General features: G+C 36.0%; 1 protein-coding gene and 1 long non-coding RNA gene across 3 annotated transcripts in view; both read left to right on the top strand.

The window, feature by feature from the left end:
- The window catches only part of LOC135273818 (uncharacterized), a 124,684-nt gene that overhangs the window by 19,148 nt on the left and 91,317 nt on the right, over positions 1–14,219 (top strand). The window lies entirely within an intron of this gene.
- On the top strand, positions 12,020–13,048 carry LOC135268878 (heterogeneous nuclear ribonucleoprotein A1-like). The gene has a single exon (XM_064362074.1). It carries the CDS (start codon positions 12,035–12,037, stop codon positions 12,899–12,901), a length of 867 nt encoding a protein of 288 aa, XP_064218144.1. The 5' UTR covers positions 12,020–12,034; the 3' UTR covers positions 12,902–13,048.

Raw genomic sequence — 14,219 nt, 5'->3', positions numbered from 1 at the left:
GTTCAAGGTCACACAAATTAGTAGGTGGTGGAGCTGGGATTTGAGCTCTGGCAGCCGCCAGGCCCCTAGTGGACAGTGCTAGAGACCTACCAACTACTGTTGCCCACTGGTCTTTTCTTTCTAAACTCTGCGTGTATTCCAGCCCTTATAGCACAGAGTTCTACAAGTAAGTAACACATGCCCCAACTTAAAAAAAAAAGATCAAGCACATCCCAGTTCCATAGACACCTCTCCTCCTTGATTTGACGTGTCTGGCTCCCAAGTCTCATCAGGAATAGGCTGTGATTCTCTAAATCATAACCGTCCCTTGTAAAAGTGGCTACCACTTTAATTCTAAAACCAGGCTCATATTTTAAGTGTATCAAGAGAGGCTTTTTATTGTCACTATCTGTTGAAACCTTCAATAAATCTGAGAATATTCTGAGAATCATCACATAACTTTTGTGTTTTGTAAGTTTGGAATGTTGCCTGTTGGATTTTCTTAGCGTGGCACATGATTGAAGGGAGCATGTTAACCTTTAACTCAAAGTGTTGTCGCACAAATTTAGTGATTAGACCTGAGCTGGTTAATGTGGGAGAAATGACTTTATATATGAGCTTACTTTCTTGTTGTGGAGGTAAGACAGTCTTACACAGGATGCAACTTGATAATCAATAAAACCGCTTTTGATTAGTGTCAAAATAGGTGGACCAGATATTGAGTACAATAAGTTTGGATAAGGTAAGATATCTTGGGATATTTGTGGCCTGTCTAATTTTAGGATAAGCATATCATTGTTAGGAATATTCAGTCCTCCTCAGGAGATAATGCCTTTTGGAAGGTTTCTTAGATTGGAACAGTCTTGTTTAAAAAAATAAAAGCTCCTAGAGGGAGCTCACTAGAGGGAATGTGGTTCCCTCTAGTGGTGGTAAAGAAGTTGTGAATTTTCTTAATTGTATTTCTTTTTTTTTTCATATTTATTCATTGCATCCTGTTACATAGTAGTCCCTGTATTAGAGATACAGAAATAAAAGACACAGTTTTATTTATAAAACTTTTACAAAGTTAAAAAAGTTTTACAAAGTTTATTTATAAAACTTTTATAAAGTTAGACTAGAAAAAGGCAAATAATTGTGATACTGTATATGAAAATTGTAAAAAGCCACCTAGCCCAGATCTGGAGGGATGGGGTTAGACAAGGAAAGACTTCTTGAAGAATTAGATATTATCTGAGTTTTTATAAAAGGAGCACCTATTATTTTTTACTCTATACAATATTAGTATTGTATATTTGATTTGTATTGTGGAAAATTTGGGAGGTTTTTAAAAGTCCATCATTTCTTCACCAAAGTGGTTACACTTACAACATTTGGCTATATCTGCTCCAAGCCCCTTTTTATGCATAACTTGTTATTAATTTTTTGAGATAGAGTCTTGCTCTGTCACCCAGGATGGAGTACAGCGGCGCGATCTCGGCTCATTGCAATCTCTGTCTCTTAGGTTCAAGCGATTCTCCAGCCTCAGCCTCCCGAGTAGCTGGGACTACAGGCACGTGCCACCGCACCGCATCTGGTTAATTTTTTTTTTTTTTTTTGGTATTTTTAGTAGAGACAGGGGTTTCACCATGTTGGCCAGGCTGGTCTCGAACTCCTGACCTCAGATGATCTGCCCACCTCGGCTTCCCAAAGTACCACTGTGCCCAGCTGCATAATTTATTTTTTAACAGAATTTATGCCATGACATTTTGTAATCTGCTTTAAGCAAGTTAACATAGTTTGAAAATTTTCTTATATTATTACATTCACTAGTGCAGCATTATTCTTCTCAAAATAGTATTCACCATTTTTCCACTGTTTTTTTTTTCAGATGAACTTTAGAATAATTTTGTGTATTTTAAAAATTCTGTTGATATTTATTTATTTGAGACAGAGTCTTGCTCTGTTGCCTAGGGTGGGGTGAAGTGGCGTGATCTTGGCTCACTACAACTTCTGCCTCCATGCCCAGCTAATTTTTGCATTTTTAATAGAGATGGGGTTTTACCATGTTGGCCAGGCTGGTCTCGAACTCCTGACCTCAGGTCATCTGCCCGCCTTGGCCTCTCAAAGTGCTGAGATTACAGGCATGAGTCACCATGCCCAGCCTAAAATTCTGTTGATATTTAGGTTGTGAGAAATATAGAAATTTATTTGGGGAGAGTTTATATTTTTATAATATTAGATTAAATCTTTCTGTCTAGACATAGCGTAAGTCTTCATTTGAACCTTCATTTTTGTTCTCCCAATCAAATGTTACAGTTTTTGTCATTGGGTACAACACTTTAATTTAAAGATTTATTTCTAGGTGTTTTATATTTTTATTTTTATTTGGTTGTTTTTTGAGACAGAGTTTCGCTCTTGTTGCCCAGGCAGGAATGCAAAGACATGATGTCAGCTCACTGCAACCTCCGCCTCCCCGGTTCAAGTGATTCTAGTGCCTCAGCCTCCTGAGTAGTTGGGATTACAGGCGCCCATCACCACACCCGGCTAATTTTTTGTATTTTTAGTAGAGGTGGGGTTTCACCATGTTGGCCAGGCTGGTCTCAAACTCCTGACCTCAGGTGGTCCACCCACCTCGGTCTCCCAAAGTGCTGGGATTACAGGCTTGAGCCACCATGCCCGGCCTATATTTTTATTGAATTGGCTATTGGATCTTCCTCGACTATTGTTTTTTAAACTAATTATTATGGATATAGGCATCGTAACACAACTGATTTTTAAATCTTTTGAGACCTTACTGATGCCAGAATTTTAATCTTGTTTTTAGGATTTTTTTTGTTTTGTTTTTCATGTAGATAATCACAACACCTAAAAATAATCATCATGAATTCTTTTATTTTTTTCTTATCTTAATGTATTGGGAGGAATTTCCATAACTACATTAAATAATATAGGAATCTTTGTTTTGGTTTTTACTGTATTCTTGTTTTACCTTCAAGTTTAGGAGTGTCTGATTTTTTTGACATAGATATTTTTCACATTATGCCTAATTTACTAAGTTCTCTTTCTTTTTAATGTGCAATCAGTCCTAAACTTATCAAATGTCTTTTTGGCATTTATATTAGTTTCCTAGGGCTGCCTAAGAAAATTACCACAAACGTGGTGGCCTCAAACAACAGAATTTACTCCCTCACAGTTCCGATGGCCAGAAAGTCTTGGCAGGGTTTACATCTTCTGGAGACTGAGGGGGAATCCATTCCATGACCCTCTTCTGGCCTCTGATGGCTGTCAGCAATCCTTGACATTCTTTGACTTATAGCTCTGCCTTCATCTTCACATCTTCTCCTGTCTGTGTCTTCTCTTCTCGGGACACTTGTCATTGGATTTAGAGCCCACCTGGCAAATTCACAGTGATCTCCTCTTGAGAGTCTTAATTACATCTACAAAGTCGCTTTTTCTTGGTAAGGTCATGTACACAGATTCCTGGTGGACATATTTTTTGTGTGTGTCGGTGTGGGGGCACAATACAACTACTACAGCATCTATTAAGAAGGGTATCTTTTCTACTAGACAGGAGGTTTAACCAACTAAGATCTGCTGCTGCTCAAGAAAGGTATTTTATGGCTGGGCATGGGGGCTCAGACCTGTAATCCCAGCACTTTGGGAGGCAGAGGTGGGAGGATCACTTGAGGCCAGGAGTTCAAGACCAGCCTGGCCAACATAGTGAAACCCCATCTCTACTAAAAATACAAAAAAATTAGCTAGGTGTGGTGGCACACGCCCGTAATCTCAGCTACTCGGAGACTGAGGCAGGGGAATCACTTGAGCCTGGGAGGCAGAGGTTGCAGTGAGCCAAGATCGCATCACTGCACTCCAGCATAGGTAACAGACAGAGTGAGACTCTGTCTCAAACAAAATGAAACAAAACAAACAAAAAACCCAAAAGATATCTTTTAATTTGTTCTATAGATAAATCTCTCCTCTCTCCTTCTCTCCTCTCATTTCTCTTTCTTCCAGAAAAAAAAAATTCCCTTTGTCTCACCCCATTCTTTCTAATACTGTTTTTCAGATCTCAACTTAAAGATTACTATTTGAAAAGCTGTTTTTGATTCAGTAGACTTGGCTAAATACTCCTCCTATGTATAGTATGTGCTTTTTTGTGGTCCCTGAACTTCTATTATCATATTATATCTTCTTGTAAATGTGTTTTATTCTTGGTCACCTTTTTGATCCTATAAGTTGGAGTCATGGATATCTTGCTCCCTATTTTATTTCCAGAGATTGATGCATCAACCATCATATAAAAAGATTAATAATGGCTGGGTGCAGTGGCTCACGCCTGTAATCCCAGCACTTTGGGAGGCCGAGGTGGGCGGATCACGAGGTCAGGAGATCGAGACTATCCTGGCCAACTTGGTGAAACCCCGTCTCTACTAAAAACACAAAAATTAGCTGGGCATGGTGGTGTGTGCCTATAATCCTAGGTACTTGGGAGGCTGAGGCAGGAGAATTGCTTGAACTAGGAAGTCAGAGGTTGCAGTGAGCTGAGATTGTGCCACTGTACTCTAGCCTAGCAACAGAGTGAGACTCTGTCTCAAAAAAAAAAAAAAGAAAGAAAAAAAGATTAATACATATTTTGGTGTAAAATGAACTTAATATGATGCATTAAATTAATAGACTGTCTTCTGTTGAACTGTTCTATTCTTGTAACAAATTGCATTTAGTCATACTATGTTATTCTTTTACTATAATGTTTGAATTTGCATATTAGACATTTTATTAGATTTTTTACATCTATATTCAAAAGCAAATTTGGTCTTTTGCTATTCATTATTTTGGTTTAGGGAGCAGAGATGAGCTAAATAAATAAAAAGAATGATCTGTCTTCTGGAAATGTTTAGTAGCATGGGAGGGAGGTATGTGATACTTGAGTGCCTAAAAGAGCTTCATTATATAGCCATCTAGGTCCACCAGCCTTTCAAGTTTTGTTAAACTTCTCTCAACTTTTCATCATTACTGGGTTTTGTACTTCTGTCTTTTGACTTTTTCTATTGCTTTATTGAAGAAAAGTAACTTGTTTGTTGTATTTCGATTTTCAGATATTTGTTAGGAGTTGTATATTGAAATCTCTTATAATTAAAAAATGTATTCCATAGTTCCAGTGATGTCTTCTTTCTCATCACTAATAGTGTCTTTGTTGTTTAATCCTTTTCAAGTTTTAATTTTCTGCAGATTTTTTTCATTAGATTTTTACAAATTAGGTAATTTAAAAAACTTATTGAGGTATATGTGACATGTCATAACATTTATCCATTTCAAGTTAACAATACAATAATTTTTAGTAATGCTACCCTGTGGTTCAGCCATCACCATAAATCAGTTTTAGAATGTTTTCATGTCCCCCTAGAAAGATCCCTCATGTCCATTGAAAGTTAATTCCCATTCTCTAGGCAACCAATAATCTACTTGCTCTCTCTATAAGTTTGCCTTTTCTGGACATTTCATATAAGTAAAATGATAAAATATGTGATCTGTGGCATCTGGATTATTTCGCTGAACATAATATTTTTATGAGTTATCCATGGCAAGCATGTGTCAAAAGTTTGTTCCTTTTCACTCCTGAGTAAAATTTCATTATATGGATATACTGCATGTTGTGTATCCATTCACCAGTTGAACCAACCAGTTAGGTTGTTTCCAGCTTTTTTCTGTTATAAACAATGCTGCTGTGAACATTTGTGTGCATGTGTTTGTTTGGACACATATTTTTATTTATCTTGGGTAGGACATAGGAGTAGAATTGCTGGATTATATATTAGATTTATGACTCAGTTTAAAAGAAACCATCAAACTATTTTCCAAAGAAAAGAAAAAGACTTTTCCTCATTCTAAAGAAAAGACTTTAGCTCCATACTTTTGTTCATGAATGGACTAATTATTTCCAGTTCCATTTTCATTTTTTTTGAGGACCCTCCCTACTATTTTCATAATGGCATACTAATTTACATCCTCACCAACAGTGTACAGCAGTTGTCTTTTTTCCACATCCTTGCCAATGCTTATTATGTTCTGTCTTTGATAATAGCCATTCTAACAAGTGCAAAGTGATATTTCACTGTGGTTTTTATTTGCATTTTCCTGATGATTAGTAATGTTGAGCATTTATTTTTTTCATATACTTACTAGCCCTTTGTGTGCCTTCTTTCGAGAAATGTCTATTCAGGTCCTTTGCCCATTTTCTAATTGGGTTGTTCTCTAGCTGTTGAGTTATTTGAATTTCTTACATATTTTAGATGTTCATCCCTTATCAGATGATTAGCTAATATTTTTTCTCTTTCCATACATTGTCTCTTTACTCTGCTAATTGTTTCCTTTGCTGCGCAGAAACTTTTGAATTTGATACAATGTCATCTGTCTATTTTTGCTTTTGTTGCCTGTGCTTCTGGGGCCATATTTTAAAATTCATTTCCCAGACCAATGTCAAGAAGCTCTTCCCTTAGGTTTTCTTCTAGTAGTTTTATGGTTTCAGGTCTTAATTTTAAGTCTTAATCCATTTTGAGTTGATTTTTTAATATATAGTATGAGATAAGGGTCTACTTTCATTTTTCTACATATTGGTATCCAGTTTTCCCAACACTTCTCTATTGCAAATACTGTCTTTTCCCCATTATGTGTTGTTGGCATCTTTGTTGAAAGTCAATTGACTGTAAATGCATAGACTTACTTCTGCGATCTCTCTTCTGTTTCACTGGTCTACGTGTGTGTATTTATGCCAGTACTGTGCTGTTTTGATTACTATAGCCTCGTAGTGGATTTTGAGATCAGATAGTGTGATGCATCCATTTTGTTCTTTTTGCTTAGGATTGCTTTGGCTATTTGGCATCTTTTGTGGTTCCGTACAAATTTTGGGATTTTCTTTCTGTTTCTGTGAAAAATGTTATTGAATTTTGCTAGAAATCACATTGAATCTGTAAACTGCTTTTCAGATTTTTAATTTAAAAACATTTTTAATTTTTGCTTTTATTATTTTTAATTGGCACATAATTGTATGTACTTATGGGGTACAGATTGATTATTTTGATACATGTATACAATACATAATTATCAAATCAGGGTAATTAGCATATCCGTTGCCTTAAACATTTATCATTTCTTTGTGTTGGAAACATTCAAAATCTGCTCTTTTAGCTATTGAAGTATATACAATAAATTGTTGTTAAGTATAGTCACCCCATAGTGCTATAGAACACTAGATCTTATTCCTCCTATCTAGCTGTGCTCTTGTATCTGTTAACCAAACTCTTCCTATCTCCTCCTCCCTCCTATACTCCTCCACTTTCAGTAGCCACTCTTCTAGTCTATCTTACTCTACTTCCATGAGATCATATTTTTAGTTTCCACATATGAGTGAAAACATGTGGTATTTATCTTTCAGTGCCTGGCGTATTTCACCAAACATAACGCCCTCCAAACTCATCCATGTTGTTGTGAATGACAGAATTCTTTTATGGCTACATAATATTCCATTGTGAGTATGTATCACATTTTAAAAAAGCCACTCATCTATTGATGGACACTTAGGTTGATTCCATATCTCGGCTATTGCAAACAATGCTGCAATAAATGTAGGAGTGCAGATGTTTCTTTGACATGCTGATTTCCTTTCCTTTGGATATATAACAAGTAGTAAAATTGCTGGATGATGTGGTAGTTCTATTTTTAGTTTTTGAGAAACTTCCATGCTGTCTTCTGTAATGACTACACTAATTCATGTTCCCACTCAAGAGTGTATTAAGAGTACTCACCAGCATATTATTTTTTGTCTTTTTGATAATAGCCGTTTTAACTGAAATATCTCCTTGTAGTTTTGATTTGCATTTCCCTGATAATTAGTGATGTTGAGCAATTTTTCATATACCTGTTGGCCATTCACATGTCTTATTTTGAGCTCATTTGCCCATTTAAAAATAATAATAATATTATTGCTGTTGAATTGTTTAAGTTCTTTGTATATTTTGGTTACTAATCCCTTGTGGAACGAATAGTTTGCACATATTTTCTACCATTCTGCAGTTTGTCTCTTCCCTCTGTTAATTGTTTTGTTCGTTTGTTCATTTGTGTGTTTTGCTGTGCAGCAGCTTTCTCATTTGATATAATTGTTAGTCACTCTTGTTTTTGTTGCTGGTGACTTTGAGGTCTTCACCATGAAATCTTTGCCCAGATCAATGTCCTGAAGTGTACCCCCTATGTTTTCTTCTTGTGGTTTCATAGTGCATAGACTTACATTTAAGTGTTTTATCCATTTTGCGTTTTTTTTTAAATATGGTGAGAGATAGGGTCTACTTTTATTTTTCTGCATATAGATACTCAGTTTTCCCAGGACCATTTATTGAAGAGACTGTCCCTTTCTTAGTGAATGTTCTTGGCACCTTTATTGAAAATCAGTTGCCTGTAAATATGTGGATTTGTTTCTGGGTTCTCAATTTTGTTCAGTTGGTCTATGTATCTGTTTTTATGCTAGTATCATGCTATTTTGGTTATGATAGCTTCATATTGTATTTCGAAGTTCAGTAATGTGATACCTCCAGCTTTGTTTTTTGTTTTTTTTTTTGCTCAGGATTGCTTTAGCTATTCAGGATCTTTTATGTTCCGTACAAATTTTAGAATTATTTTAAACTGTGAAGAATGTCACAGTATTCTTGTCATGGTATTTTGATAGAGATTGCATTGAATCTGTAGATTGCTTTGAGTAGTATGGACACTTTCACAATGTTAATTCTCCCAATATATGAACTTGGATATCTTTCCATTTTGTGTGCATGTCTTCTTCAACTTCTTTCATCAATGTTTATACTTTTGACTGTATAGAACTTTCATCTTCTTGGTTACATTTATTCCTACATTTTTTTGTGTACATACTGTAAATGGGTGGGTTTTCTTGATTTCTTTTTCAGATAGTTCATTGTTCACATGTATAAATGCTACTGATTTTTGTATGTTGATTTTGTGTGTTGGTTTTTGTATCTTTACTGAATCTGTTTATTAGTAATGATGTTTTAAGACATCAGTTTTTGGTGATGTCTTTAGAGTTTTCTATATATAGGATTATATCTGCAAACAGACAACTTTTTCTTTTCTGATTTAATAACTTTTATTTCTTTCTCTTGTCTAATTGCTCTGACTAGGATTTCCTGTAATTTTCTTTTCGTATAGTGTCCTTGACTGACTACTTTCAGGCTTGTAAAATGAGTTTGGAATTAGTCCTTCCTTTTAAATTTTTTAGAAAGTTTGAAAGGGATTGGCATTAATTCTCTTTTAAATATTTGGTAGAATTCACCAGGTAAGCTGTCAGGTTCTGGGCTTTTCTTGGATGACAGACTTTTTATAATTGTTTAAATCTCCTTTCTCATGATTAATCTGTGCATATTTTCTGCTTATTTGTGATTTAGTCTTGGTAGATATTTCCAGTATCTAATTTGTTGGTGTGTATTTGTTCATAGTAGTCCCTTACGATTATTTGTATTTCTCTAATATCAGCTGTAACTTGTCTTTCATGTCTGATTTTATTTATTTGAGTCTTCTCTCTTTTTTTCTCAGTCTAGCTCAGGGTATTTCAATTTTGCTTATCTTTTAAAAACCCAACCATTACCTTCATTGATCTTTTCTATTGTTTTTCTAGTCTCTATTTCATTTATTTCTGCTTTTAAAAAAATATTTATTTCTGCTGTTAACTTTTAGCTTAGCTTTTTCTTCATTTTCTAGTTCCTTGAGGTATAATGTTTGGTTGTTTATTTGAGATCTTTCTTTTTTGATATAGGTGTTTATTGGTATAAACTGCCTCTTAGAACTGCATTTGCTGCATGTCATAAGTGCTGGTGTGTTATCATTCTATGTTTGTCTCAAGATTTTTTTCTTAAAATTTCTTTTTCCTAAGCAACAAAGACAGTATAAAAAATTTTAAACATACAGACAAGATCCCATTATGTTGCCCAGGCTAGTCTTGAACTCCTGGCCTTGGTCTCTCAAGAGCTGGAATTACAGGCATGAGCCACTTCACCTGGCCTGTCTAAAGATTTTTAAAATTTTCTTTTAAAATTTCTCTTTGATCCATGGATTGTTTAGGAATCATTTGTTTGATTTTTGCATATTTGTAAATTTTTGAAGGCCTTTCTGTTGTTTTCTAGTTTCATATTGTTGTCATCTGAAATATACTTAATATGATTTCAATCTTAAATTTTTAAATACTTGTTTTGTGTCCTAACATATGATCTATCCTTGAGAATGTTCCATTGCACTTGAAAATAATGTATATTCTGCTGCCCTTGGATGGAATGTTCTGTACATGTCAAGTTTATTTGGTCTAAGGTATACTTTAAGTCCAGTTTTTCCTTACTGATTTTTCATCTATTTGTTCATTGTTGAAAATGGGATATTGAAGTTCCCTACTAGTAATATGTCATACTCTATCTCCCTCTTCAGATATATTAACATTTGATGTCTTTATTTAGGTGCTCCAATGTTGGGTGCATATATATTTATAATCACTATATCTTCTTGATGAATTGACCCCTTTATCATTATATAGTGACCTTCTTTGTTTCACTTTATAGTTTCAACTTAAAGTCTATTTTATCTGATATGAGGATAGTTACCTCTGTTCTTTTTTGGTTTCTGCCTTCATGGATTATCTTTCTCAGTCTTTTCACTTTCAATCTATGTGTGTCTTTAAAAGTGCAGTGAGGCCAGGCGTGGTGACTCATGTTGTAATTCCAGAACTTTGGGAGGCCAAGGAGGGCAATCACCTGAGGTCAGGAGTTCAAGACCAGTCTGTCCAACATGGTGAAAGCCTGTCTCTAGTAACAAAACAAACAAAAAATTAGGTGGGCATGGTGGTATGCACCTGTAATCCCAGCTGCTTGGGAGGCTGAGGCAGGAGAATTGCTTGAACCAGGGAGGTGGAGGTTGCAGTGAGCTGAGATTGCACCACTACACTCCAGCCTGGGTGACAGAGCAAGACTCCACCCCTCCGCCGCCCAAAAAAAGAAATGAGTCTGGTAGGCCCCATATATTTGAGTCTTGGTTTTTTTTATCCATTAAGCCACTCTATGTCTTTTGTTGGGATTATTTGATCTGTTTACATTCAAGGTAATTATTGATAGGTAATCAATAATTATTGATTTAATAACTGATTATTGATCATAATTATTTTGGACATTTTGTTCATTGTTTTCTGCTAGTTTTGTAGTTCTTTTTTTCCCCTTCTTCCTCTCTTGCTGTTTTTCTTTGTGATTAGATGATTTACTGTAGTGGTGTGTTTTGAATTCTTAACTTTTATCTCTTGTGTGGCTACTGTATGTTTTTGCTTTGTAACTAGCTTGAGGCTTACATAAAACCAGTTCAGGCACCAGGCTGGCATGCTCAAAAATTCCACCATCATGCCTGCCTGTGGATTAATGATAGATGGTTTGCCCAGAATCTCTGGACAAGCTTACTGGTGAAGATAGTTGTCAGCGCTAGAATATGTGTCTAATTATTTAAATGCATAGAAACCAATGCTTGACCACAAGGATCACAAACAATCAGGAAAGTATAACACTACCAAAGGAACAAATTAAGGCATCAATAACCAGGTTTAAAGAAATGGAGATCTCATGAACTGTCTGACAAATAATTCAAAATAATCAAAGAAGCTTAGCAAGCTATAAGAAAACACGTATAGACAACTAAATAAAACCAGGGAAACAATACACGAATAAAATTAGAAGTTCAACAGTGAGATAAAAACCGTAAAAAAGAACCAAACAGAAAATCTGGAGCTAAAAAAATATACTGGCTAAACTGAAAAATTCTGTAAGGAGCTCAGTCAGACAGAACAAAGAATCACTAAGCTCAAAGAGAGATCATGTGAGCTGCCCGTGGACGCCGCCGAAGCAGCATCGTTAAAGTCTCACTTCTACCTGTGATCACGTCTAAGTCAGAGTCTCCTAAAGAGCCAGAACAGCTGAGGAAGCTCTTCATTGAAGGGTTGAGCTTTGAAATAACCGATGAGAGCCTGAGGAACCATTTTGAGCAATGGGGAATGCTCACAGACTGTGTGGTAATGAGAGATCCAAACACCAAGCGATCCAGGGGCTTTGGGTTCATCACGTATACAACTGTGGAGGAGGTGGATGCAGCCATGAATGCAAGGCCATACAAAGTGGATGGAAGAGTTGTGGAACCAAAGAGAGCTGTCTCAAGAGAAGATTCTCAAAGACCAGGTGCCCACTTAACTGTGAAAAAAATATTCGTTGGTGGCATTAAAGAAGACACTGAAGAACATCACCTAAGAGATTATTTTGAACAGTATGGAAAAATTGAAGTGATTGAAATCATGACTGACAGAGGCAGTGGCAAGAAAAGGGGCTTTGCCTTTGTAACCTTTGACGACCATGACTCTGTGGATAAGATTGTCATTCAGAAATACCATACTGTGAATGGCCACAACTGTGAAGTTAGGAAAGCCCTGTCAAAGCAAGAGATGGTGAGTGCTTCATCCAGCCAAAGAGGTCGAAGTGGTTCTGAAAACTTTGGTGGTGGTCGTGGAGGTGGTTTCAGTGGGAATGACAACTTTGGTCGTGGAGGAAACTTCAGTGGTCGTGGTGGCTTTGGTGGCAGCCGTGGTGGTGGTGGATATGGTGGCAGTGGGGATGGCTATAATAGATTTGGTAATGATGGAGGCAATTTTGGAGATGGTGGAAGCTACAATGATTTTGGCAGTTACAACAATCAGTCTTCAAATTTTAGACCCATGAAGGGAGGAAACTTTGGAGGCAGAAGCTCTGGCCCCTATGGTGGTGGCGGCCAATACTTTGCCAAACCACAAAACCAAGAAAAATTGTACTCCTCAGGTGGCTATGGCGGTTCCAGTAGCAGCAGTAGCTATGGCAGTGGCAGAAGATTTTAATTAGGAAACAAAGCTTAGCAGGAGAGGAGAGCCAGAGAAGTGACAGGGAAGCTACAGGTTACAACAGATTTGTGAACTCAGCCAAGCACAGTGGTGGCAGGGCCTAGCTGCTACAAAGAAGACATGATTCAGACAAATACTCATGGGTATGGGCAAAAAACTCGACGACTGTATTTGTGACTAATTGTATAACAGGTTATTTTAGTTTCTGTTCTGTGGAAAGTGTAAAGCATTCCAACAAAGGGTTTTAATGTAGATTTTTTCTTTTTCTTTTTTTTTTTTTTTTGCACCATGCTGTTGATTGCTAAATGTAATAGTCTGATCGTGACGCTGAATAAATGTCTTTTTAAAAAAAAAAAAAAAAAAGAGAGAGATCATTTGAAATTACTTGGTGAGAACAAAAACAATTAAACAAAAATGATGAAACAGGGTGAAAAAAGCCTATGGGAATTACAAGACTTTTTCAAGTGAACCAATGTTGACATTATGGGAATTTAAGTAGGAGCAGAGAAAGAGAAAGGATTAGATAGCACATTTAAATAACTAATGATGAAAAAACTTTTCCAAATCCGTAAAGGGAAATGACCATCCATATCCTGAATCCCAAAGAACCCTAAACAGATTAAATATCAAATTATCTTCACTGAGACACATTGTAATCAAACTCTTAAAAGTTAAAGAGAAAAAGTTAAGTTTGAAAGCAGAAAGCGAATAGCAATTTGTCTCATACAAGGGGACCCCCACAAGACTATCAGCAGATTTCTCAACAGAAACTTTGCAGGCCACAAGAGAGTAGGATGATATATTCAGACTACTGAAAGAAAAAAAAATACCGCCATACCCAGCAACTGTTCTTTCAGAAATGATAGAGAGATTAGAACATTCGCAGATTTTTTTTTTTTTTTAAACTGTGGTATAAAGAGATTAGAACATTCCCAGATTTTTTTTTTAAAGCTGTGTTTCATCACCACTAGATCTGCTTTAAACAAAAATGCTGGCCTGTAATTTCAGCACTTTGGGAGACCGAGGCCAGGAGTTCAAGACCAGCCTGTGCAACATAGAAGATCCCATTTCTATTATTTTTAATGCTAAAGGTAGTTCTTTAAACTGAAAGAAAAGTACATGAATTAATAACATGACAACATATGAAAGTATAAAACTCATTAGTAAAAGTAAGTACTCAGTCAAATCCAGCATATTCTGATACAATCATGGCAGTATATAAAACACTTACATCTCTAATATGAAGGCTAAAAGGGAAAACTCTAAAATAATACTTACAAAAGTTTGTTAAGGGATACACAATATAAAAAGATGT

This window comes from Aotus nancymaae, unplaced genomic scaffold (genome assembly GCF_030222135.1).
Source record: "Aotus nancymaae isolate 86718 unplaced genomic scaffold, 86718_ANA_hifiasm-v0.15.2.pri h1tg000002l, whole genome shotgun sequence".
Lineage (NCBI taxonomy): Eukaryota > Metazoa > Chordata > Mammalia > Primates > Aotidae > Aotus > Aotus nancymaae.
Note: the sequence above shows the minus strand (reverse complement) of the source record. Positions and strands in the feature narration are given on the sequence as shown.

Coding starts and splice junctions, on each gene's coding strand:
- LOC135268878 (XM_064362074.1), top strand. CDS start 12,035: ATGCTCACAGACTGTGTGGTAATGAGAGATCCAAACACCAAGCGATCC.